This window comes from Panthera onca, chromosome B3, assembly GCF_046562875.1.
Source record: "Panthera onca isolate mPanOnc1 chromosome B3, mPanOnc1 haplotype 2, whole genome shotgun sequence".
NCBI classification, from domain to species: Eukaryota; Metazoa; Chordata; class Mammalia; order Carnivora; family Felidae; genus Panthera; species Panthera onca.
Genome location: NC_138344.1, coordinates 33,473,443 through 33,501,118, shown reverse-complemented (window position 1 = coordinate 33,501,118; position 27,676 = coordinate 33,473,443). Strand labels below are relative to the sequence as shown.

The window sequence follows — 27,676 nt, the reverse complement described above, 5'->3', positions numbered from 1 at the left end:
CCCCACTGGCCTCACCCAGGGCCCCCGGTGCCCGCCCTCACCGCCATGGTCCGGCTGCCATGCAGACTCTGGATAGCTGCCTGAGCTTCCCCCTGACTCCCGAACTTCACAAAGGCACAGCCTGGGGCAGAATAGAAGGATTGGTGGCTCAGACCACAGGGGCCAAAGGGTCATGCGGCCCAGAATGAGGCAGGAAATCCCAGGGTCAGCTCAAGTCACCTTTACTGGTACCATCAGGGCTCCGCAAGACGGTGCACTCCTCGATATGGCCAAAGGGCTGGAACAGGCGCCTGACGTCCTCCTCACCCTGCTGCTTCCCCAGCATTCCCACAAACAGCTTTCGGTCCTCTGGGGACAAATCCAGGAGTGACCTGGAGACCCTAAGTCCTCTTGGACTCCCCAGAGTAGCCAGAGGAGCTTAAGAAGGTAGTTCACCACAGCCCAGCCCTGGGAAGAGGTATAGGGAGTGAGAATGCCCTGGGGCTACAAGGTTGGGTTTCTTAGAGGGGAAGGATGATCTATAGACAGATCTAGAGGAAAAGAACTTAACCCAAATACACCATGAAAACTCAGGTCGTGGGAAAAAACAAGAAAGACTGCTTGCTGCTCTTGCGGAAAGTGATTTGGTTGATCTCTTTGGTTTGGTAGAGCCCTATATACATCTTTTATATGTTTGGCCTTTCTGTTGTTAGGGTCCAAAAAAGGCTATTTTGGACCATTTCAGCCTTATTCAGGGAGGGGGTCCTCAAAGAAGGCCTTTGTATTCAGACTGGATTCGGAGAAGAGAAGTTCACCTTTGCTAGTCAGCCTGATGGCAGTGCTATCAATGCCCCTTCCTGTGCAAACCAGGGAGGGTTCTGGGCCAAAAACAAAAAACAAGACAAAACAAAAACAGCACAGAAAACCTTTGTCTCATTGTACTGCCTCATCCCCAGATATTGAACACTGGAATGATGAATCTCCAAGTCTAGCACCAAACTCAACTTGGGTGCCCAAAGGTTGAAAGAGAGCAGGAAGCTTGGGTTCCTGAGCCTCCAACATTAGCATTTCTCCCCCTACACTTGCCAAGCCCTTGACCCCTTTCCTTAACTCCCAGCTCAACCAACTTATTCCCTCGTTGAGCTTCCAAGGCCCTCACTGAGCCCCACTGCCTCCTTTCTGCCTTCCCTGATTCTCTTGCCCTGATCCTTCCTCAGGTGTCCATGCTAAGAAGAACAGTTCTTTCTGCCTGTAGAACTTGGATGACCACCTGAGAACAAGTCATATCCCTCCCTGTCTTCACTCTTCCTCTGGGAGTAGAGATGCCAGGAAAGGGACTGCAAGCTTTGCGTGTGTTCCTTGGAGCTGGGGCTGGAAACCAGGGCTCATCTGCACATCTAGCAAGTCAGGTCTCAGCAGCACCGTCCAGGAGCCCAAGGTAGAGGGGCCCAGCCCACAGGGCCTACTGTCAAAGCCCTGCTCCTTTCTGCACCAACAAAAATCTCTGCAATAGGATGCAACTTCATGTAGGCAACATAAATTGACAGAGAAGGAATGGGTGAGATTCTGGCTTCAGGCTTCACCTTCAGATCCTAGAGCCCAAGAAAACCCATCCCACACTGCTTTACTCCTTGACAAGTTTGGCTAGGCCACTGGGGATCCCTGGGTCCTGAGTGCAAGGGAGACAATGCTGGTGAGAGCCATAGACTGAAGCCTGGGTGGCAATGAAAAGGAAGAATAGACTCCCTGAAGTTAGCAGTGGAGTGAATCTCCAGCAGGGTTATCTGTGTGTCCACATTTTACCTGGATGGTGTGGGGTTCAGCCTAGGCTGTCCTGGGACTCTAAGGGGTCTATCAGTTTTGTGTCTGTGTGGAGGGTGGGGGCTGTGGTTTATATGGGACAGGCAGAGTGTGTTTCAGCAGAATCCTGCCCCCTCTCCAGAGGGTTGCTGCCCATTGATCCCAAGGGGGAAGGGATATACAGTGTACTGTGGCTGGAATCCTAGAGGAAGCGCTGGCCTTCTGTGGTGAGAGTACAATCTGATGAGTGTGCTTCACTTCTGGGAGTGTTAGCCACAGAAGAGTGCTTTTGGAACAGATCACTGGTTTCTTTCTTTTTTTTCTTTTAGAAAAAGCTGTGGAATATGCTGTTCTAACAAAAACATTAGGATGAAGCTCAAAATGTAAGAGACAACTGCTCTGACTGAAACCAGAAAAGTGGGGGTGGGGATGGGGGGTGCTGAAGTTCCTCTTGCTTCATCTTCTAGAACCCCCTAAATGGGACTCCAAGGAAAGTCCTTTAAAAACCACTGACCTAAAAGATAACAAACAGAGTTCCATACGGTGTATGAAGAGGGATCTGAGATCATCCTTTCCAGGAAACCCAGAAGACAAGAAAAGGTCTTTCACGAATTGCTTGATCAGTCTGCTGGTGGCTTTGCCTTGACGTCGGAAGACAGTCCCTGTTTGCTCAGGGAATCACACCCCAGAAAATTGTGTCATTGTTCTGAGCTATGATACTAAAGTATGCCCATATGTCTGTCAGAAGTCCAGGGGGCGCTTAGAGAAGATCCTACGGCCTCGAGTCCCAAGGCTTAAAGAGGGCTTCATCATGCCCTAATTTGTAGTGCAGCTGCATCATTGGGTAGGGCCTGCAAGATGGTGATGGCACCTAAGTAAGATGTTATACCACATGGACCAGCATCCAGGTAGCCCTAGGTAGGAAGAGAAAAGTCAAGGCTGAGATGGAGCCCCCAAGACAATAAACAGGATTGTGTAGACGGTGGCCTGATCCTTTATCTGCTCTTCCTCTCGTTGCTCTTTTCTGCTGATGGTGGTCAGTTCAAGCTCATGACACAGACCATGAAATTCTCTGATCCTTCTTTTCCAGTGTCAAGTCAAGAATTTCAATTTCCACGAGAGGGCATTGACCTTATGGTTCTTGCCTACTGGGTTCTACAGAATTTGAAATTGAAATGAAGCTGGGGTACAGGCTGGGCTGTTTCACAGGTGTCACTTTGAATCCTGGTATTCCCTTTACCACTTTACGGGGAGTCTGATGATGTTTGACAGGAGGATGATCTAGGTCACAATGGCCATGAGTTTCAGGTGATCCTGAAATGGTGGGATAAGTTTCTCAGGGACCTGCCAAAGAGAAGTACAGGCTAGACCTAAGAGTAGCCCCAAAATACACAGCCCTGAATGTTCTGAGGGCTGATTAGTGCCCCCAGAGAGAGATGGTGGTGGGAGTTAGCCCAGGTAATTCAATTTCCTCTAGTTCAAACTCTATCAGTTTGGGAAAGCGAGGGTTCTATAAGACGTGGGTCAGAAATGTCTGGATAAAATCATCCCATGGGCAGTGGGTGGGGCCCCAGCAAGATGGGAATATCAAGGAAGGAGGCTCAACCTTCCCAGAGTGGAAGGAGTTGGAAGATAGCATTAGTGTGGAGTTGAGACAGAATTAGATAGACACACAGTTGAATAGCATTACCACATTCTCTTGTTGTCAACTAAGGTGTACTCCTTGGTCTTCTATCAAATGCTTTTTTGAACCCAGATCAAGTTGTTTGGGCCCAGAGGCCCTTCTCCTTAAAGCTGCCTTGTGTAGCTGGCTATACAGGTCAGGGATTCTAATGCAGCAAGTGATGGGCTTTGAGAACCCAGAGTCAGAGTCAGTCCACTCCCTCTTCCTCAAGAAAGGCACCAAGATGCTGTTCAAGAAAGGAGGCTCTGCCTCAAGTTGGCCCAGAGGAATTCCTCAAGGGCCCAAGCTTCTGGCTTCTAGGCCTCTCACACCCACTCACCTTCCTGTTGGTGGGATGTCATGATTGTAGGGACTGTGTAGGAACAAGGTTACAGCATTAAACCACCAAATATATCTTAAAATATATATTAAACCACCAAATATATCTTAAAATATATATTAAACCACCAAATATATCTTAAAATACTGGTCCATCTTTCAGTCCAAATTCCAACCCCAGGGGTCTTGCTGGTGGCAGCATTTGGAGCATAGCCTCTCTCCCCTGATGTTCTTAGTGATGACTCCAGCATAAGGAGCCAAGAAAGCCCGGGATAGTCAGTGAAGGAAACACCCAGGGTAAACCAGAGTCTTCTGGCCCAACCTTATAAGCATCAAGAAGAGCTTTAATTCCACAAAACAAATGTTAGAACTAATAAACAAATTCAGCTAGTTGCAGAATACAAAATCAACACAGAATCAGTTGTGTTTTTATACACTAGCAATGAACAATCCAAAAAGAAAATTAAGAAAACAGTTCCATTTATAGTAGCATCAAAAAGAATAAAATACTTAGGAATAAACTTAAACAAGGAGGAAAAAGACTTGTATCCTGAAAACTACAAAATATTGCTGAAAGAAATTTAAGAAGACACAAATAAATGGAAGACATCTTGTGTTCATGGATTGAAAGACTTAATATTGCTAGATGTCACCACTACCCAAAGAGATCTACAGATTTAATGTAATTTCTATTAAAGTACCAATGGTATTTTTTGCAGAAATAGAGAAATCCATCCTAAAATTCATATGAAATCTCAAGAAACCTTGAACAGTCAAGACAATCTCAAAAAAGAAGAAAGTTTGAGATCTCACACTTTCTGATTTCAAACTTATTACAAACCTACAGTAATCAAGCAGTGTGACACTGGCATAAAGACACGCAGACCAATGGAATAGAATAGAGGCCAGAAATAAGCCCTCACATATATGGTCAAATGATTTTTGACAAGAGTGCCAGTCTTTTCAACAAATAGTGCTGAGAAAAGTGGATATATACATGCAAAAGAATGACATTGGACCCTTACTTTCATCGTATACAAAAATTAACTGAAAATGAATCAAAGACCTAAGCATGAGTGCTAAAAGTATGACACTGTTAGAAGAAATCAGGGGAAAAGCTTCATGACCTTGCATTTGGCAATGATTTCTTAGATATGACACCACACACATAGGCAGCAAAAGAATAGATAAACTGAACCACATCAGAATTAAAAACTTCTGTGCATCAAAGTACACACTCAGAGCTACAGAGTAGGAGAAAATATTTGCAAGTCATATATCTGATAAGGGGTTAATATCCAGAATAAGAGCTCCTACAACTCAACAACAACAAAAAACAAATGATCCTATTAAAAAGTGAGCAAAGGGGCTCAGTTGGTTGGGCGTCCGACTTCGGTTCGGGTCATGAGTTTGAGCCCCATGTGGGCTCTGTGCTGACAGCTCAGCGTCTGAATTTGGCTCAGGTCACGATCTTGCGGTTTGTGGGTTCGGGCCTGTGTCAGGCTCTGTGCTGGCAGCTTGGAGCCTGGAGCCTGCTTCAGATTCTGTGTCTCCCTGTCTCTCTGCCCCTCCCCCACTCACGCTCTGTTTCTCTCTCTCTCTTGCTCTCTCAAAAATAAACTTTAAAAAAAAGTGAGCAAAGGGCTTAAATAAGCTTTTCTCCAAAGAAGATATGCAAATGGCCGGTGAGCATATACAAAAATGCTCAACACAACTGTAAATCCTTAAAGAAGTAAAAATTAAAGCCATAAACCATATCACCTTACACCTATTAGGATGACTAGTTTTGGGGAGAGGGTTGTTTGATTTTTTTATTTTTTTTATTTTTTTTTTTTAATTTTTTTTAACGTTTATTTATTTTTGAGACAGAGAGAGACACAGCATGAACGGGGGAGGGGCAGAGAAAGAGGGAGACACAGAATCGGAAGCAAGCTCCAGGCTGTGAGCCGTCAGCGCAGAGCCCGACACGGGGCTCGAACTCGCGGACCGCGAGATCGTGACCTGAGCTGAAGTCGGACGCTTAACCGACTGAGCCACCCAGGCGCCCCTGTTTGATTTTTTTTAAATTAATTAATTTATTTTGAGAGAGCACGCACAAGTGGAGGAGGGGCAGAGAGAATCCCAAGCAGACTCTGCTCAGCGGGGGGCCCTATGCAGGGCTCAATCCCACAACCCAGAGATCACAACCTGAGCCCATATCAAGAGTCAGCCACTTAACTGCTTAAGCGAGTGAGCCACCCAGGTGTTCCTAGGAGAAGAAGAAGGAGAAGGTGGAGGAGGAGAGGAAGGAGAAAAGGATAAGAAGAAGCGGGGGGGGGGGGGGGGGGAGTGGGAAGAGAAGAAGGAAAAAATAGCAAGTGTTGGAAAGAATGTGGAGAAATTGAAACCGGGGACTTTGTGCACTGTTAGTAGGAATGTAAAATGGTATAGCCACTATGGAAAACAGTATGGCAGCTCTACCCAAAATTTAAAATAGGATTACCATATGATCCAGCAATACCAGTTTTGAGTGTTATATCAAAAAGAATTGAGAACCAAGTCTCAGAGAGATATTTGTACACTTATGTTCGTAGTAGCATTACCACAAGAGCTAAACATGGAAGCAACCCAGATATCTATCAGCCAATGAATGGATAAAGAAAGTGTGGTGTGGGGCGCCTGGGTGGCGCAGTCGGTTAAGCGTCCCACTTCAGCCAGGTCACGATCTCGCGGTCCGTGAGTTCGAGCCCCGCGTCAGGCTCTGGGCTGATGGCTCGGAGCCTGGAGCCTGTTTCCGATTCTGTGTCTCCCTCTCTCTCTGCCCCTCCCCCGTTCATGCTCTGTCTCTCTCTGTCCCAAAAATAAATAAAAAACGTTGAAAAAAAATTAAAAAAAAAAAAAAGTGTGGTGTATATACATATATGTATATGTATACACACACACACACACACACACACAATGGAATATTATTCAGCCTTTGAAAGGAAGGGAAATCTGACATATGCTACAACATGGATGAACCTTGAAGACATGATGCTAAGTGAAATAGGCCAGCCACAAAAGACAAATACTGTATGATTTCAGTTAAATGAGATATCTAGAGAAGTCAAATTCATAGAAACAGAAAGTAGAGGATGGTTACAGGGGTTGGAGGGAGTTATTTAATGGGTACAGATTTGGGGTTTTATAAGATGAAGAAATTCTGGAGATGGGTTGCACAACAATGTGAATATACTTAATACAAGTGAACTGCACACTTAAAAATGGTAAAGGTGAATATAAAAGTGGTAAAGGTGATAAAGTTTGTGTTATGTCTATTTTACTATAATTTTTAAAAATGAAGAAGGGGCTGGGAAAATAAGATAAAAAAAAAAAAAAAACAGAGAGGGACGCAAACCATAAGGGACTCCTAGCTACAGAGAACAAACTGAGGGAGGGGCACTTGGGTGGCTCAGTCGGTTGAGCCACCGACTTTGGCTCAAGTCGTGATCTCGGGGTCTGTGAGTTCGAGCCCTGCGTCGGGCTCTGTGCTCACAGCTCAGAGCCTGGAGCCTGCTTCGGATTCTGTGCCTCCCTCTCTCTCTGCCCCTCCCCCACTCATGCTCTGTCTCTCTCTCTCTCTGTCAAAAATAAATAAACATTAAAAAAATTTAAAAAAAACCCTGAGGGTTGATGGAGGGAGTGGGGGGGGGGGGGATGGCCTAGATGGGTGTTGGACGATGGACATTAACGAGGGCACTTGTGATGAGCACTGGGTATTCCATGTAAGTGATGAATCACTAAATTCGACTCCTGAAACCAACATACACTATATGGTAACTAACTTGAATTTAAATAAAAACTTGGAAGAAAAAAGATGAAGAAGGGCTCTAAGGAGGGCTGAAAAATAGGCACATAGACCAAGAAAGAACAGAGACTCTGTTGTCCCTTAATCCTGATCCAGAAGAACCACAAAGTCAGGTAGAAAGGTAGACCAAGCTTGAGAGTCCAGGTTCCTCTGAGAGAGAAGAATCTCAGGATCCAGACTGTATTTTCCTTTGCAGGCTGTATACCTATACCTGAAGGGCTCGTCAGCGCCGTTCAGCCATTGCCATGACCTAAAAGTGTTAATCAGCTTTGGGTGATCTGTTCTGAGTCAAGCTTAAGGAGAGCACCTCCCTTTACCTTCAGAGGTAGAATTAATGTTAGGAAGTGAAACATTGACTTGAGTAGTCTTAAGCACTACTGTGAATCTTATCCAGTCAGGTCTTCACTGGAAGAATACCTTTTCGAATTAAGTAAGTATAAGGATCAAAGACAAATATGAGTGTCAGGTGACCAACTGAACAGTTGTTGCTAAGGTGTATATGTGACTTAAGTCAGAGGATATGTCCCAGTATTATGCAATTCTGAAAATTCTAGCTCAAAACTTAACTTTAACTCAAAGTTCAGTTGTAAAACACTGAATAAAAGAGAATCCTGGATAAAATTAGAAAAATGTGGCCCACCTAGTTAGATAATTATATATATAGTATTTTGTATTTCAAATCCAGGCTGATATTTAAACAAATCTGTGAAAATACAGGCAGAAATTAATTAATTATAGGATGGTGATAGGAGGGTTGATGTGATAACAGATCATTGGCCTTTTCAGTTCACCAAACTTCAAGATTAAAAAAAGAGATGCCTTACTTCAGAGAACATTTAAGATTTCAAGGTTTCAAAAAACTAACGTGGAAAGAGTGCATGGATTGATTACTTAACCTATATCTGTACCTCGGGCATCCTGGATACATGAATATTTGCTAGGTTAAAAACAAAAAAACCAAAAAAACCAAAAAACAAAAGCCTAAGTTGGAGAATGGGACAAGCAAAGTAATCACTGTTATGATTTATGAATTTATTGATTTTGTTATAAAATTTGAAAGAGATGAAAAAACATACAAGAGTTCAATGATTTTGAAGATTTTGCCTTAGGACTAAAAAATACTTTTCCTGTAAGATTGGTACTTACAACTTAACTTATTTTTTGTGCCTCCATAGCAGAGATAATGTAAGTTAGAAAAAATAAACTACAGTCTCTACGCTGAACAGCAAATAAAATAGACTTAGGAACTGTTAACTAACCTTATTGTGGTAACCATTTTGCAATATATACCTGTATCAAATAATCACATTGCATATCTTCAACTTATATATGTTGTATGTCAATAATGTCTCAATAAAGCTCAAAAAATAGGAAACAAAATAGACTTATTTAGTTACCATTGTATGAAGGGTTTGGGGATCTCTAGCTCTGACCTCATATAATTTGAAGTTAACATTTTGAAACACACGAACCTTGAATTTTTGCCCCGGCACACATTTTAATGTTCACATTCAAACAAATCCAAATGCCAAGGAGAAAATTTTCTGGCACTATGTTTGTTTTATATACAAGTGGGTGCCTTAAGTATAATTAGGATATTATTTTGTTTTGGAAAATTAGGTGCATTTTCCTTTAAGAGTACCACTCGACGCCACAGGATGTAAAATATAGGCATGGGGTACGGAGTACATAAACTGCCCGGAACTTAGCTGCACAAGTTATGGGAAAAGCCTGAGATACATTCAAAGGCTCCTATAACATAGTCCATGACGACCTGGATGCCCATTTGACACTCTGAGTACCATCAAGGCTGCAGAGGATGATCATGGAAGAAGAGGGCCTCCAGCACCTTCTATCAGGCAGATCCTGCTGTGTTGCTATTACTGCATTGTAAGCATTGAACATACAAATGTTACCAATAACTTCTAAAAGTACTACGACATACAGTGTGTTTAAAACATAGGTGGGGCGCCTGGGTGGCGCAGTCGGTTAAGCGTCCGACTTCAGCCAGGTCACGATCTCGCGGTCTGTGAGTTCGAGCCCCGCGTCAGGCTCTGGGCTGATGGCTCGGAGCCTGGAGCCTGTTTCCGATTCTGTGTCTCCCTCTCTCTCTGCCCCTCCCCCGTTCATGCTCTGTCTCTCTCTGCCCCAAAAATAAATAAAAAACGTTGGGAAAAAATTAAAAAAAAAATAAATAAATAAATAAAACATAGGTTACTTCAACCACAAACCTCATGTCTATTGATTAAAAATAGAAATACTACGCAGTTGCACTGGCATCAAAATTCAAGGGAGAATGTAAAGTAACTATTTTCATCAAAAAGCTCACGTGTGCACAATAGATTACTCCTATATGCAGATGGGAAGAAATGGAAGTCTTTGGGCAAAAGAAGTAAAACTAACAGGTTTGGCTGGGTTCTCACAGTGCTGGCCAATTTTTAAAAATTGAATTAGTTGGTGGGGCACCTGGGCAGCTCAGTTGGCTAAGCATGATCTCGCGGTTTGTGAGTTCAAGCCCCGCATTGGGTTCTGTCCTGGAGCCTGCTTTGGATTCTGGGTTTCCTCTCCCCTCCCCCATCTGTGCTCTGTCTCTCTCTGTCTATCAAAAATAAATAAACGTAAAAAAAATTTAAGAAAAAAATTGAATTAGTTGGGACGCCTGGGTGGCTCAGTTGGTTAAGCGTTTGACTCTTGATTTTGGCTCAGGTTATGATCTCAGGATTTGTGAGATCAAGCCCCTGGTCCAGGCTCCGCACTGACAACAGGGAGCCTGCTTGGGATTCTCTCTCTCCCTCTTTGTCTCTCTCTCTGTCTCTCTCTTTCTCTGCCCCTCCCCTGCTAATGTTCGTTCACTCTCTTTCAAAATAAATAAATAAACTTTAAAAATTGAATTAGTTGCCAATATTTAATACAATTAAAATGTAAATTGTAATTCAGTCATGAGTCTCATCCATTTAAAGTTACCTACCTGGTTCCTGTAGCATTTGAGTTGGTGATCCCTGTTTTATGAGGGGAAAATCTAATACTTCCTTCCAGAAGAAAATGGTAGAATTTTGGAAGATTATACTGTTTGCTTTGATACCCTCTAGATTATGTCTGCATTGGTATCAGTATTCTTAAAAGATATAGAAATCACTATTAATCAACTAAACTAAGGGATTTAATTTTGGGAATAATAAAAAATCAAACTTATAGGCTTAAATATATCAGGACAGGTGTGACCATTAACTCTGAAGTTTTTCTTAGATAATTTTTTAATTTATTACTTTTAAATTTTTAACATTTATTTATTTTTGAGACAGAGACAGAGCATGAATGGGGGAGGATCAGAGAGTCAGGGAGACACAGAATCTGAAACAGGCTCCAGGCTCTGAGCTGTGAGCATAGAGCGAGGCTCGAACTCACAGACCGTGAGATCATGACCTGAGCCGAAGTTGGCCGCTTAACCGACTGAGCCACCCAGGCGCCCCATAATTTTTTTAAATTTAAATTCAAGTTAGTTAACATACAGTGTAGTCTTGGCTTCAGAAGTAGATCCCAGTGATTCATCTCTTACATATGTGGTCATCCCAAAATGTGCCCTCCTTAATGCCCATCACCGATTTAACTCTCCCCCCCACCCAAGCAATGAACTTTTATAGAATGTTTAGGATCACAGAGATCAGACTGGAATAGGGCAAGCTGTCCCACATTGGTGTCAAATGTTACATTTCAAAAAACCAAACTCTGATACCATTTCAAGAGTTGAGTCTCTAAAGCATTAGTTTGTGTTAAAATTCAGCAGAGAGCTGAACTCACTTTAGAAGCAGTATATAACATTGAAGGAAAGGAACACACTTCAATTAGTAACAAGATTATCTAACACAGATCAGTTTGGTAGTTAAATACTAATAAATTGTAAGGGTCCAACTGTTCTGCAAGACAGTACATATGCTTCCTCTCTCCTGAAAATGTAGCAGGGAGCATTTGGTGACTCTGAGTGGGAGCAGGAAGGAATTAAGAGATTGGGTCATCTAAACCTGCAAGGATTATTCATGAACGCATATGGAGTATATGTGTGCTAAGAGACATCACTTGTCAGGAAATACCTGTGTAACACATAACTACTAAAATTATGAATTCCACTGCCAGGCAGACCTCTTTTCAACTAGATTTGCTTATCCTGCTCTCTCGAGCTGCTCTGAATCTGAACAGGTGTATAGGTGGGCTGCCACAGGTCACAGAATTTGTCAGTGATGTGACACCTGAAAAACCTGTACAAAAGGGGGAGGCAAATGATAAAACTCAGGCTGATGCCACTGAATGGGGCCCAGATGATGAGGAAAGATGGACTACGACAAGCGGAAGCATCATCAGAAGCTCCTTTGTACAGTTGCCCTCATCCCAACAAGTTGTATTGGACTTCAAACAGCAAGAGTGCCCCCAGCATTGTGAGCTTAGTTCCTGAACCAGACTCCAAGTTTCATCATGTTCTGAACTCTGTGCACGCTATTCCCTCTACGTAAACACTTGCCCCCTCTCACCTCCTTTCTGTATTTGACTACTTCTTGTCTATCCTTGAGATCTCAGCTTGAATATTAATACCTCTAGGAGCCCATCTTGACCTCCCAGACTAAGAAAGGTGCCTCTTGCTATTGTGCCCACAATCCCTCCAGAACTTGAAAGACACTGATCACACTGAATTGTAACCCCCTTGTTCACTATCCCCACATAGCCTCAGACTCAATGAAGCTAGAGGCCAGGGCTGTCTTGCTCACATTTCTATTCCTAATATGGAGCAAGTTACTCAGAAGATGTTGGCTGGATGGTTGAATAAACTCAACATGTCTGCTTCTTAGCTGATTCAGCTACTCTCAACTGGCCTCTGAGCTATGGGACTAGCTAGTGTTTGTGGACAAGACTTAGAAGATAGCCAACAATGGCCAACAATGGTCTCGATGCCTAACAGAGCTTCCCAAAAGGGAGAAATTCTTGGGACAAGTGAACCAGATTCTGTATGGAGGCTGGAACTTCTCAAAAACCTGTCTGGAAAGAATGAGGTGGAAAAGGAGGATACACACGTGAAGGGGAGGAGGAAACTTGGAAATATCTCTTCAAGGCAAAGTAGAGGTGATAACATCTTGATCTGAAATTGAGAAGCACAGACCAGAGGTCAGATAATCTAAATAGATGAAGGAATTATTTCATGAAGGAAAGAACTCTACAATGGAAGAAGCTACCAGAACCCCCTTTAGGTGTAGACGGTGAATAGGAAGTCTGAGACGGTGTGAGAATTAGTTGGAGTCAATAAATGCCTGTCAATTAGGTTCCATTCTCTCCCTGATCATGGGGAGCTTCTTCCACCTAACAACACCATGACTGATCTTGGATAAGACAGGGAGAGAGTCTTATCTAAGGGAGAGAGTCAGCAGACATCAGGGCTATTGGCAGATATCCTGGAATGATATAAGACCAAAGGGTGAGAAAAACACCAAAGAACTGACACCAGAAGCTAGCATCACTTTTCCAGTATGGAAGCTGGCTGGAATGTAGCTGGTTGTCAGAAAAGCACAGACTCTTTACCCCTCCTGTTCTTAAGGAGCACTGGTCTTTCCAAAGTGCTTCTAAAAAACCTTTGAAGCCTTTCAGTGGTCCTCAGCAGAGAGTCAAGTTCCTTACTATGGCTTGCAAAGTCTGTGTTACTAGACTCATCTTTTGCCATAAGTAACCAGATAATTGCAGTGAGGAAATGAGTGGCCTCAATCCAGAGTGGACTGGGTCCTCTCTGATCAGAAGAATATGCAAAAGGAGAATAAGTCCAGCCTGGTTCTTCAAACAAATCTGGAAATTCCATCTGAAAAAAACAGGAATGAACTCTTTCCAGGGCAAGGTGTCAAGAGCTCCCTTCCTCTATCTCCAGCATCTTCTTAGGCTCTTCCTGCTTCTTTTGGGTCTGGGGACTCTAGGACCCCCTCTCTCCTCAGCCTTATATGGGAAGGCTAAGCTGTTTCTGGTGTTGAGCAACACTGGGCCCCACTTTTCCCCCAACCCAAGGAAGCTCTAGTAACAAACCATAGATAGGACTGACGTGAGGAGTAGACCCACCATCCCCTACATGGTTTGTCAGATAGGGAAGTTACCTCCTCGACCCTCACTGGCAGCCGGCTTCACTTGGATCGGACGATTCATCTGAAAGACATTGGACCAACACACCTAGTCAGTATGACTGCCTGATCCTGGCACCTGGCTTCTCCTCCCCTGGATGCCTCAGGATCTAAGCCCTGGCTCCTTTGAACTCTGCACTCCACCACTCTCATGGTGGGCTATAGATTTTCTCCAAGATTCCTTCCTTAAACTGGGGAATTTAAAAAGTGCTGAAATCTGAAGGGTTGGTGATAGGAAGCTCGGTGGCAAGCCAGGATGGACCGTGGTGGTTAAAGAGATTCTGCTTTGGGCTCTGGGCCTGGACTATGTGCGCCTGTCCCTCTGGCTCCTGGACCTCCTTAAAGGTTTTGAGTGAGAGGAGTTGGGTGGGAAGGTGGAATTAATACTGAAGATTTGTGTTTTGTTCTAAAACTGAGAATATAATTCTATATGTTATTTAGATTAAACAAGCTGGGAATTGGATTCCGCCATTTAATGGTTGTATGACTTCAGTAAAGCCACCCTCTCTCAGATTCAGCTTGTTAGATGGGGGGAAGGCTTCCCAAGCTTCTGTATTACCAAAGCTCCTACAGCCACCCTCTCAGTTCCCTCCCTGGGTCCCCCTTCCCTTGAGGATGTTGGCATTCTCCAGGGCACCATCTTCAGCCCTCCTCATCCCACTGTTCCCGTTCTTCCTGGAGAGTCTCACTCACACCCACAGCCTCAGTTACCATGCTCACAGGGCTGACTCAGAGCTCTGCATCCCCAGCCCACACCTCCCTCCTGAGCCTAAGACCCATGTACCCAGCTGTTTGCTGGACAGCCTGACTAAAAAGTCCCACTGGCATCTTCCACTCAACGCACCCATACCAGAGCTTATCTTTTTGCCCGGACCTGATCCTTCCAGTCATCCAAGCTAGAAACCTGGAAAGCAGCTTGACTCTTCCCTTTACCCCCTCCCCCCCCCAACCAATTTCACCTTCTAATTCAGGGGTTCCCTGATCAAGGGTAGATAAGAATCACCTGGGAACCATAGCAGACTCTCAAGTTAGGGGACTGTATAATTTGTAAAAGCTCCTAGGTGATTTCGACATACACCCCCACACAGTCCCATCCCCCAACCACCCTGAGAGAATTCATGATTGAATCCCCATCTCACCTTCCTCTCATGGGTGTTGTGGGGATCACATGAGATAATGGGGACGCAAAAGGTCTTTGTAAACTGCCAAGAGCTGGGTGCGTAGGAAGTGAGGAATTAATGTTGGGGGCAGACAGCTGAGTGCCGGGAGGAAAGAACAGCGGCCTTCCCGTTCATGGAGGAAGGGGTACTGATGCCCATCTGGCCTGAGAAGGTGATGATCTGACCCCCTCCCTTCAGGAAATGCACTGCTTCTGCACCAATCAGGGCCATTCCATCCTCTACCAATGTGCTCGTTGCCGAGACAACAGGCAGCTTCCTGTTACCATAGCCACAAGTGCTACCCAGTAACCATGGTAACGCCCTGGCAGTCACAGTTGAGCAATTTCCTTTGGATCAAATTTGGGGGTGGGGGAGTGGGGAGGGATTATTAAAAAAAAAAAAAAAGGAAAGGAAAGGAAAGGAAAGGAAAGGAAAGGAAAACAGGCCAAGCCTGAACCAGTGCAATCCCCCTCCCACCCAGGGCTCAGGTTCTTATGCGCTCTGACACACCCACCCGCTGGTGGTGGAGCCCCTGCAGTGTACCAGGTTGAGGGTGGGGGCCGAGACACCGACAGGACTCAGGTTGCAGTCTAGAGGGGATGACAGATCAATCCAAGCAGATCAGGGCGAGCTGGGCAGGTCTGGATTGGCCGGGACCAGGGACCAGGAGGAACGGGAACCGTCCCTGGGCATGGCCACCTGTGATTGTGGAGGAGAGACCAAGAGACAGAGCCATGGAGAGCAGAGAAACAAGGAGAGATGAAGAGACACAGGAAGACAGAAACGATGAGAGAAAGAGACAGACCTAGAAAGGGGCAAGGAAAGAGAAATATAGGTGGATATGGGAAGGAAACGAAGGGATAAGGGGTCAGGAAGGGGATGCAGGAAAGGCAGGGAGGAGTGTGGCAGGGGAGAATGAAAGAGGGGAAGAAGCCTGGGGTGGGGGGGGCAGTGAGGGTGAGCAAGACCATCATTATTTTATTAGTTCTTAAATAGATCCTGAGAATTTCTCTCTGGAACCTAGAGTGACAAGCACATGTGACAGCAGTGGTTTCCATGGCAGCTGCCTCCCCGGCTGGGTTTCTGGAGAGATGGAGCTCATCAGTGCTCTGGGGGACACCCCTTTCCCCTCCCCCACTCCACCACTCTTTAATGGAGGGTGGGCATTAGGTGGTATATACATGTCCCATAGACCTGGCAGGGTCCAAGCCTCAGAGTCTGGGCACCTGGGCTTTCCACCATGCGGGCATTTCCTGAAATCTGTGAAGAGCCCCAGGCTAGGCCCTTCACAGGAGACAGCAACAACCTTGGGGAATCTGTCCTCAATGGTTTTTAGGGAGGAAGATAATCGCCACCATTTCCTAAAAGCCCACTATACACCAAGCCCTTTCTGGGACACTTTACATATATTGTCTCTAAATTCCTTCCAACTTCTCTGCAAGGTAATATCATTATCCCCATAGTACAGACGGGGAAGTTGAGGCTTAGGGAGGTTAAATCACTTGTTCAAGATCATGCGATGGGTAAGTGGTTGAGCTGGGATTTGCCCCCAGGCCTATCTGATGCTGAAGCCCATGTTTTTGTGTTGTGCTGCTCAACTCCATTCTTAAGACATGAACACAAGTAATGAGGCACAGAGTGACCAGGGCCTTAGGAGGAGTGCAAAGTACAGTGCTCTGGGAGAGGCTAACTCCAGCTGGAGAGGTTGACACAGGGAAAGCTTCACAGAGGAGGCAAAGTTTGACCCGGGCCTTGCAGGACTGGGGTCATTGGGCCACATGGAGATAATGGGAGAGGTAGAGCTGGAGCCTGAGCACTCCGGATGGCAGGGGGTTGGAAAGGGAGCTGCAAGTCTAAAGGAGCAAGGATTCTGGTAGGCATCTGGCATGGAGGTAGCCAGGGCACAGCAGATTGATTCTGAGTCATATAGATGTGGGTTTAAATTGCGACTCCATTACTGGCAACTTCTTTAAGGTCTTTGAGTCTCAGTATTAGTAAAAGGGGAAATCATGATCCCACCTTGCAGTGTTGTGTTTGTTTTTAATGGAAGGGTGTAAAACTGAAGGGTAGCCAATGGCCGGGTTGGGGCAGGTTGTGAAAATCACAACAAGGAATTTTGACTTTGTTGTACTTCAAAGGCAGTAGGGATCCAGGGAAGGATATTAAGTAGGGAAAGATCCCATGAGCTATCACTGTGCAGAGAAAAGATTGGAAAGGGAAAAATTAGAAATAGGAAGATCACTAATACAGGTAAGGGGTGAGGGTGACCTTAACCAGGGAGTAAGGAAATAGATAGATTCAAGAGATGTTTAGGATGATTAGCTGGACTAGAGTTCTGTTGGATGTGGGAACTGAGGGAGAGAAGGAAATACTGGCTGACTTTTAGGTTTATGGCTTAAATGTTGAGGATGTTGGCAATTTGGGAATTTGGAGATGCAGGGGAAGTCTCAGGGGAGGAGGAGCCCAAGAGGATGAGGACAGAGTTGGAGAGAGGTGGTTCTCCTTTGGTCCCCACTGGGAAATGGTTACGGAGGACACCTAGGATTTAGGTATGCTCTGTGTGGCTGAAGGAGAAAGAGAGCTATCCACATGAACTGCCTAAGCAACCCTACTCTGCCTGGTTCCTGTCACAGCCAGGGGAGAGATGTGGAAGCGGGGTAAGGTAATCCCAGTTCCCCTTTTAGGAAAAGAGGGTATTGCCTCCTTGGCCAAGAATTTGTCATGGGACCTCAGGTGAGCTCTTGCCCTTGGCTGAGCACCTATTCCCTTGAGAGTATCCCAGGTAGAGTCCAGGCCCATATCTGCCTCAGGGCCAGCCCTGGAGGGAAAATCAAGGGAGAGAATGTCAGAAAGAGGAGAGAACAACCTATTGCAGGCAGTGTAGTGGAGTGGGGAAGGTTGGAGGTAGCAGAGAGGCATATGAGGCCCTGGTACTTTGACCACCATGAGCAGGAGGGAAGGCAAGGCCCTACCCCTTCTCCCTGCTTGACTTGCATAAAAGGTCTACTTTGGGCTCAGCATTGCCCTCTTCAGACATTTCTGCCTTGATGCCAACTATTCCTAACACTGAGCACCTGTGCCCTCAGCCACTTCCACCATGGGAAGAATATTTACCAGGATTACTGGTGGGTCTAAGAGAGGTGTCATGGATGCAGGGAAAAGTGAAGAAGAGAAAAAGCAAACTACACCATTTTCAGCTCTTTGCTCTACTTCACCTCTTCTTCTGATTCAATCCACTGCCAAGTCCCACTGGTTCTCGAGTCTATATGGATATCCTAAACAACTCTCAAGGTTATCCTATCCTCCCCATTCCTGCCCTGTCTCCAGCTCCAGGTCAGCACCATCATTCAGCTGCACTCAAGCAACAGTGTCCTAAAGGATAAGCTGCCTCCAATATTGCTTCATCTTTCAACTCAACCATCACACTGTAGCTGGAGTGAGCTTTTGAAACCAACCCCTCACTCTTTCCTTACTAAAATCCATCCACAGTTCTCCATTTCAAGCCTCTCAATAAAGCCAGACATCCTAAGACTGGCAGTCCAAACTTGTGGGTCCTGCCTCCCTTGCTGCCCAAAATACACAACACTCCATTCACAGGGAGCCTTGGCCTTCTCCATTGGACATCTTCACTGCCAGTTTTCACACTGTACCTAGAATTCCAGAAGTTGCCTTGTCTTCTAGTTTTCTAGACCCTCAAATGTGATGAAATATGGTCATGATTGGGCTCAGATAGCATCTCCACTGTGAAGCATCTCCTCTGTCTCCACTCTGATGCCCTTTTATGTGCCTAGATGTAAATCCCACTGAGATGCAATGAGTTATTTCTGGGCTGGAAAAGCTCCTTGAGGCCAAAGGCTCCAATTCACTCACTGGGCGGCTGCTAGCACATATAGTGCCTTTGTGTGAGTTACAAAAATGCACTCCCCCAATGATGGGATGAATTAGGAAAAAAAATGTGCCTCCCCCTCTGGGCTGACACAGCCCTGTGATAATGTGCATGGCTTGGTCAATAGAGCATGGCTAGATTTTAGCCCCCACTTGCCCTTTCCACTCAAGCTGTTTTATGCTGGGCACAACTTGCAAAAGCAAGTGCACTGTTATGTCTGTCTCCTTCACAGTGTTTGAAGGGATGGATGTCCAAGGGAAAGGTGGTCATGGGCAAGGATAGAGACAAGTAGGAGGGCACCTTCTGGGATAAGGTTGGCCTTACCTTCTTTAGGTGGATTCTGGAGCCTAAAATGAGGCTGCAAGAAGTAGCTTCAGCTTTATAGAGAAGAAGCTACAGAAGGTGGGACAGACCACTGAGGTTTAAAGAAAGTCCCCCTGAGTAGGGAGCCCAGTTTTGATAGGTGACAGAAATTAGCAGAGGCACATGGAGGGGAGTTATGGTGAGGTCCCAGTCCAGTAGATACTATGACATTTTTCCTAGGGGTTCAGGATTTTTCTCTGGGGAGACAACCATTCCTGCTCCCACAGTGACTATCCTTCTGGTCTCTAGTAGGAGCCCAAATTGAAGTCTTTCCTTGCTTTTCCAGTAGATGGCAGCTGTGCCCAGGACCCAGTGCCTACAGAGAGCTGGACACCCTCCTCCCTTCATGCTGGTGGGACTGAGGCCAGGTGACTAAAGCTGCTACTGCCCCTGGCAGGCCCAGAGGAAAGATTGATGGCACGGACATAGCTTGGGCTGGCCAACAGAGCCATCGACTTTCATTTAGGAGAATAATTAAATATTAATTTGCACTTTGTTAAGCTGAGGACGGTGAATAAAGCCAAACCTGGCAGTACGGGACGAAGCCAGGCCATGCTGGAAGCCTGCAGATGAAAGGGTGGGAGAGGGCAGATGCATCCAGTCACCACCCCCTTCAGAAACATGGACCCCTGTCTGCCACCAGCTTGGTGTAGATAATAGTGTAGTGGTTAAGTGAATGAGTTCTGGAGTCAGACTACCTGGATTTTCCCAGATCTTCCTACCAGTAGCTACCTAACCTTGCACAAGCCACTTGTTTCCTTTGACTCAGTTTCCGCATCTGTAAGGTGGGAATGCCAATAACAATAGCTTCTTCACAGAGGATTAAGTGACTTTGAGAATGCAAAATTCTAGGAACACTGTCTAGTATCAACAAATGCTAGTTATTATTATTTCTCGTTTCTCCTTCAGAAATTAACCCACTAATCTAGAGCTCCACAGCCCTTATCTCAGGTGCCCTCAGCCTCATAAAGTCCTCCCTCTGTGGAGCCCTGTGGCTGGTTGAAGAAGGGTTTTTTTTTCCCCCTCACAAAGTTCATCTTAATTTTTTCAGTGTTCCCATTTGCTTTCAGGATAAAGTCCAAATCCCTCACTCTGGCATCCAAAGTTTCCTCTTCAGCCACTGCTCTCTGGTGGGTCTTCTCTCTGGCCTGGCCCATGCTCACCCAGGCCTTCCTCCAAACTCGCAATCCCATTTCACACCCATCTTGTTCCTTCTGTCTATGCACCTTTCCCATGCTGTTTCCCACATGGAATGTTACAGTTTGTGTCAGCGACTTTCAATTTTAGCAGCAGAAGTCACTTATTCCCACGGTTGGATGAATAACTTCTACTCCTACTCCTACTAACACTGCTGTTACTGTCACTACTGCCGCTGCCACCAGGTAACCTGTACTGAGTGCTTACTGTCTACCAAGAACTATGTTAAGCACTTTACATGAGTTAGTTCACTTAATTATTATAACAATTCTATGAATTCAGTTTTACATATGAAGATGCTTAGGCTTAGAAGTAAAGACTTGCCCAAGGTCACAGAGTTAGTGAGTGGTAGGGCTTGGATCTACACCCATGTCTGTTTGGCTCCAGAGCCTGCACACAGAAGCTTGGTAGCAGTAATACACTGGTGTTCCTGGATGCTGAGTCTTCAAGAGTGAGGCTTCAGTTGCTTCAATTACTGGGATTCATCCTAGGCCCTGACCCACTCACAGCTTGATCAACTCTAGGTGAAGCTTGTGCCACTGCTGGACAGTTCCAATTCAGAGAAATGATTTCTTTATACTGAGCTGAAATTAGTGTGTCTGTTCTCTATACCCGCTGATCCTGGTCCAGCCCTCTAGAGCCACCCATAGAAAACCAAATCCCTCTTCAGAATTTGAAGGCGGTTACCCTCACCCTACCAGTAATATTTACTGAGATCTTCCCCTGTGCCAGGCACTTGCTAACCTCAGTTAATCCTCACAATAGCCCAGTGAGCTAAGTGTTAGTATAACTCGCTCCTTATAGATGAGGAAGTTGAAGCTCCAGAGTCTAAGTAATGTATCATGAGACACAGAACCAGTAAATGACAGAACAGAAATTCAAATCTAGGTCTGTTGAGACTCAAAAAGTCATATTTTTAATCATTATGTTATGATGCCTCCCTGTAGAAGCCCCCACACCCTATCTTCTCCAGCCAAATATCTCCAATTTCTTCAAATCATCATCCATGATATATTTTATTTCCCCATCCCATCCTTGTCTCTTTCTGATAGGCTAATGACCCTCTTAAATCTGAGGCTTAAAAATGGATATTGTCCCAGGCATGGCATTTGAATACGCTTTTTGTAGACATATCATTCCTTTGACAAGAGAAAATGAAGCTCTGTTGTATGGTTTGCTCTTGGTGAACCCACACTAGTTCCTAACAATCACCACTTTCTTCCTGCCACATGGTCCGTAGGTCCTACTTTGCCTTTGGTCCAGTGATTAGCCATTAGCTAAGGCCATATCAGGTATATATAATGGTCTAACTGCTCATATAATCAGGTTCTCTTAGCTTTGGGGTTTCCTGAAACCCCCAAATACTCTTCCTGGTAAGATCCCATTAGTTGACAAACTCAAGGCCACTCTTATTTAAACAAGGGCACTGCTCTGAGAAGCCTCTGTCTCCTACCTTCTCTGAAGGGAGGGGCTTCATGTGTTTGAGTCCCAGACTCTGGCTCCCTCTCATTTGCTCCTGGTTTCTTGCCTAGGGAACATGTGTACCCACATCCAGCCAAGTGTTTGGGGAAGAGGAGGGAAAGTAATCTTGGTGACTCAAGGCACCCCCCCCAAAAAAAAATTACAGGAAGAGGACAGAGGGAAGTGCTATTAAGGACTCTATAACTGGAAAAAGTAGGATACCAGCCCAGCAGGGTCTCTGCCTCATGTATCTGCATATATTCTCACACCAGTGACAAATGACACTTTAAGCCATGATTTTAGCCAGTGCGGACAAATTCTAGCATAACACACAAAACTGATGCCTCTCTGAAAAGATGGGGTGGAATACTTGGTCCAAATGTTAAGCCCATTTCTTTGAGCCAGAAGAGTAAATATAACAAGAATTGATAGCTGTTCAGGGCATACGTAAGCCCTGAAAAGTGACTCTGCTTCTAGTTCCTGGCCCCAACCCAGCCCCTACATGCTGCTTTGGCATGCACATAAGGCATGTCCCCAGCCTGAGGTGACCCCCACCCCCCAAACCTGGTGGACTTACCCCTGGCAGGGTCTTCTGCTCGTGCAGTGCACTCTGGGCCTTGAGAGCAGAGTCCCGGGCGCAGTAGGTGAGGAAGGCACAGCCTGGGGAGGAAGAGGCTGGCTCAGGGGATTTCCTGAAACCCCCAAATACTCTTCCTGGTAAGATCCCATTAGTTGACAAATTCAAGGCCACTCTTCTTTAAACAAGGGCACTGCTCTGAGAAGCCTCTGTCCTCCACCTTCTCTGAAGGGAGGGGCTTCATGTGTTTGAGTCCCAGACTCTGGCTCCCTCTCATTTGCTCCTGGCTTCTTGCCTAGGAAACATGTGTACCCACATCCAGCCACATGCTCATACAGTCCCACATCTCCCCTCCCCACTCCAGCTATAAGTCCAGTTGGGGTTAAACCTCCCTAAGCGGCTTTGCCTTCAGCTTTAACCCCAGCCTCCCCCTTCCTTTTCAGATTCATACTCACAGAATCTCCCAGAATCAGCCTCAATTCCTTCCCAACTCAGTTTCAGATGAGAGGAGGCCAAAAGGAGGAAAATTGTTGACAGCCAAGCCCAGCACCCCACAACTTCTTAACACCTCCCTCCTCCAAGTTTGAAGCTGAGGAATAGGTTAATTTGAGGCTTGCAAGATGGGGCTGGCTTAAGGACTTTCTGTAGAGAAGAGCTTTCATGGACCTCCAATCCTATCCAAGGAGCTTGACCTGTCAGCCCTCCCAGTGCTTCAACATAGAGCCTGCTAAAGGGTTATTGTGCCCTAAATCTTACTTCTCTAAAGGACCCAGTAGTTATGGGACAGAGAATGAGTCTGGGTTGAGCCACAGGGTCAGTCCTACTCCTCTTTGTTCAGACTCAGAAAGTGTAGCCTGCTAGGAAGCACTGAGTCAGGGATCCTTCCTTTCCAACAGTCATTGAGCACTCACTCAGAAAATATTTGTTGAATACTTATTTACTTATTATGGTGGGCATTATAATGGGCTTGGGATGAAGTGGTAACAAGACAGACACATTCCCTGCTCTCATGGGGATTATGTAAAGGATCATGAGGGGTACATAATTTGAGTCCAAAGGGTTGAAGAATGTTTCAAAGAACACATTGAGTCCTCAATAACAAATAGGGCTTAACCAGGTGACAAGAAGGGTGGTGAAGGAAGATGAAGGAACAGCACGTATGAACAGCTTCATACAGCATGCATGAAGACTGAAGCAAGAATTTGGTGTGTTGGGGAAATGGATAGAAGAGTAGTATGGTTGGAGATTGGTGAAAGGAGGCAGAGAGGACAGTGAGGTGTGCAGGGATCAGGTTATCTATAACCTTGTATGCCTCAGTCTGGATTTTGAACTTTTCCTTAGGAGCAGTGAAGAACCACTAAAGGGTTTTAAGCAGGACTCTGGCACGATAAGATCTGTGTCTTCAAAAAGAGCCTTCTGCATGTGGGAAGGAGAAAGACCAAAGGAAGAGAAAGTGGATGTGAGAAGCCATTAGGAGCTTGGTGAAGTTTTCCACTTAGACCTCAGCTGACTGCAAAGGCAAAGGGGATCATTTTCTGTGATGTCTTCCAAGTGGCTGCCCCCTTCAGGTGGGTGGCTATCTGCTATTCATTGAGTTAAAGGGACCTTAGAGAAACCTGGGACAAACTCTTACTGTATTAACAGGGAAACTGAACCCAGACAGTGTGCCAGGGGCAGAATAGGGTTTAGAATCTCCTAACTCCTAGACTGAGGTTTTTTCAAAGCACTGTGGCTGCCTCCCTCAGTACCCAGCCATCAAAAGGAAAATGAGTCACTCTGGCTTTTGGGTGTCACTATTGCTGGGGAGAAAGTGGGGGAATATATTGACACAGAGACCCTTCCAATCATCTTGCAAGGCAACCCTGCCTTGGAGAGCTGCAGGTTGGTTTGGGGACAAATCACCAAACACCTGATTTCGCTTACATCTCTGCTTCATCTTCTGCCACTAAGCCATATCAGCTGACGTCAGAACTGGGCAGGGCTGGGGCCCAGTCTGAAAGGCTCAGGGGCCCAACTGCTGCCCAAAGGAGCCCCATTTGTACTACCTGGGATAGGGGGTGGGAAAAGGAGGGATGGAAAGACAGAGAAGCATGGCTAGAGGGAGAGACAAATGAAAATTTAAAAACAGGAAGAATTAGAGCTAAATGGAGAGAGAGAACGGATAAGAGAACATTTCAGAGACTCTGATGGTGTTTGAATGAGAAGAGTGAGAATTAAAGGTATCTTATATGCTTCCCAGATGGCCCAGAAAGATTAGCTTGTGCTTACATACTGAAATAAATGTCTAGAAAATAAGAAAGTAAGTTGCTATGGATGGATGGACAGCCAGGCAGCTGGACTGCATTAGAAGGAATCAGGATGATATAGTTTTATTCTTTCATGCCCCTTTTAAAGTAACCCCACCTCCAAGTGTGGAAGAGGCACTGCTACCTAGCTGGTCCCAGACCTTCTGTGGGCATTTTCATGAAGCCCCTGTATAAGTGTGCCTCCCAGACGAAAAGAGGTGGCAGCCTGATTCCAGCTCTCAGCCCTTAGGAAAGTACCTTTAGCTGTTACCCAGGACCGGCCACTTTTGTTTTAGAAAAATCATGGAGAATAGTTGGTGACCCTTACCCTTCAAATCCTAAAACTGAAGCATGGTGAAGGTGGGGTAAGATAGAGACCCTTACCCCTCAAATCCTGAAACTGAAGCATGATGAAGGTGGGGGAGAGATAGAGGTGTTTCTCTTCAAATAATTTCTATCCCCTGCCCATGTATGACATGTGACTCTGGCTCTCTTACTCCAGCCCAGCCTGGACAGACTTTTCTGCATGTAAACAAGCCTCCTCCCTCTCTCTACAGGAAGAAAGGGGTGTGGCTGGACAGAACTGTGGTGCCTGTCTCTCTAACAAGGGCAGGGAGAAAATCCCTTCTGCCTCTTCAAACTGACCCACCCTGAGGTTCTGATCCACAGGCTCTACTCCAGGACCTGCCTGCGAAGGAGGGAAAGCAGGAGTCCATAAAGAGGATTGGGGAAGGGTATAGATGAGGCACAAGAGTGGGGAGATTAGAGGATGAAAGAAGTATGGGTTCAGCTGAGAGGAAACCTGAAATGAGGGGGCACACAGGTGGTAGATTTTCCCAGTTGAGGTCAGGGTTCTGGACTCAAGTCAGAAGAGGCAGAGAGTGTTGGGATTCTGGCAGGGGGAGGAGAGATGGGGTTATTGTCAAACATGAGGGTGGAATTTGAAGCTGAGAGCCTCCTCGAGGGGAATTGGATTTTGTGAGTTAGCCAGGCCTGGGTTCTGAAGAAGGGAGGAATTGGGGTTTGGGGGGTTTTAAGTTAGCAGTCTGCATCAAAAGAAGGCTCTGGGTGTTGGCTGGGCTTGGAGGCCAGAATGAGGGGTACAAGTCCAAGACGTGTGTGTGTGGATGGTTAGGCCTGAGTGGGGTGGCACCAGATTGGGGGAGAGGGTCAGAAATGATTGGTCCAGGGTTTGGGAAATTGAGACCCAAAGGTCAAATAAGTTTTCAAATTTCAGGATTTGGAATGTCTGATGAGAGGGATGGAGGGAGGTCCGACTGAAAGGTTGGGACTGTTGGGATGTGAGAGGTGAAGGGTAGGGAGTTAGAGGTTAGAGTGGAGAACACGCCAGAGGATCAGAGTGGTGATCAGAAGGAGGATGTCGGAGAGAAAATTCTGGCCTGGGGGTTCTGTGATCTGGGGAGGAGACTGGGCTGAAGTGGGGCTGGTATTGGACTGATGTTGGACTGACTCTAGGTAGGGCTAAGGTTGGGGCTGCGGTTGAGGCTGGGGTTTGGGCTGGGCCCACTCTAATCGGATTGGGGCAGGGCTGGGCTGGGCTGGGCTGGGCTGACCCCGCGCACCTTTGTGGAGGCCGGTGAGCCGGTCCTTCAGCACCGTCAGCTCGTAGATGCGGCCGAATTCCTCGAACAGCGGCTTGAGATCCTGCTCGTCCAAGCCCCGCGGGATCTGCCCCACGAAGAGCTTGATGGCGTCGTGGTCCTTCATGGGCACGGCAGGACCGGGGTTTAGCCCGCTCATGCCGACGCCGCTGTCCGCGGTGCTGAAACCCAGGCGCGGGCCGGGGCCGGCGGGCGGCGCAGACCCTCCGGGCGCCGCGGCCATATCCCAGCCCGGTCCGCCCTCCCGCCGGTCCCACCAGTCCCGTCTGTCCCGCCGTCCCCTCCCTGGACCAGTGGCGAGGGCCAGGGGGGAGGGGGCGGGGTCCAGGCGGCGAGGGCGGGGGGCTGCACAGGGGGCGGGGCCCGGGTGGAGGGGCGTAGAGGGGGTGGGGCAGGCTGGAAAGGGGCGGGGCCGGGGGCGGGGCAGGACCGGGCCGCGGCGGCGGGACGCTGGGGTCTGGGTTGAGGTCCCCGCGCGGCGCTATCCGGGCTCCCGCCCGAGCTCTCCCGGAGCAGAGCCCCGAGCCCCAGCCCCCGTGCTTGGTGACGTCAGGCAGCTGGCCGCGGAGTCTACGCAAAAGATTTGCATAATGAGGAAGCAGCGACCAATCAGAGCTGCAGTTGACCGGGCTTGGCCGGGGGCGGGAGGGGCGCCTGGGCTCACGCGCTCCTGTTCGCCATGGCAACCGGACCCTCGGACGCCGTGTGTGTGTCTAGTGTGTGCGGGCGTGGCTGTGGATGGCGCGTGTGCGCCTTGGACCGCGTGAGGGGAAGTAGCTTCGTCATGCGTGGTGATGTCTGCGGGAGTCGGAGCTACCCCCTCCTCACACACAGACACAGGCACACACGCAGCCACACACACCTCCAATCACTGGAGCGTTTCCTGCGGGGGTGGATGGGGATTCCTCTTCTTCATTCCCACTACCAAAGCCAGTTTCTCCGGGGCGATCCCACCCCGCCCCATCACACATCTCTCCTCGGTGTCTTCATCCACTTCCTTACCCACGAGCCTCAAACATGTTCGTCTACCCTGCATCCCTCCCCGACCCCCTCCCCCCATAAAAGCAAAAATAAATTTTTAAAGAGAGAGAAAGAATAAAACAAAACAAAACTCCTAAACACTCCCTGAATACAGATTCTTCTTCAGGAAAGTGATGGAACTTATATTAGCCATATTTGCTCAGTTGCCTTGTTCATCTCAATTCTGAAGTGTTGTCCTTTTCCGGAAAAGGGAGCTGTGGGTCTGAGAGTTAAGGAGGTTAGGACAGGCCAGCCCCTAACATCTGCTGGGCCCAGGGTAAGAGAAGAAAGGGAAATAGACATACCATGTATCTAAATATTTAAAAGATACAAATCAAGTTACAATTTGTTAAAT

At 46.6% G+C, this 27,676-nt stretch overlaps 1 protein-coding gene across 10 annotated transcripts in view; it reads right to left on the bottom strand.

The window, feature by feature from the left end:
* CELF6 (CUGBP Elav-like family member 6) overlaps positions 1 to 27,306 on the bottom strand; it is a 32,171-nt gene extending 4,865 nt beyond the window's left edge. For 2 of the 10 annotated variants that reach the window (XM_078448847.2, XM_078448848.2), the window contains exons 1-5: positions 26,263 to 27,302; positions 22,395 to 22,477; positions 13,727 to 13,775; positions 220 to 348; positions 42 to 121 (exon numbers count right to left, since the gene is read on the bottom strand). In XM_078448847.2, coding sequence (XP_078304973.1) covers positions 42 to 121; positions 220 to 348; positions 13,727 to 13,775; positions 22,395 to 22,477; positions 26,263 to 26,524 — 603 coding nt within the window. In that variant the 5' untranslated portion in view covers positions 26,525 to 27,302. Of the gene's footprint in view, positions 1 to 41; positions 122 to 219; positions 349 to 13,726; positions 13,776 to 14,889; positions 15,129 to 15,424; positions 16,208 to 22,394; positions 22,478 to 26,262 lie in introns of those variants that run through there. The other 8 variants (XM_078448850.2, XM_078448851.2, XR_013556364.2 and 5 more) reach the window with 7 other exon arrangements.
* Positions 27,307 to 27,676: the final 370 nt, after the last annotated feature.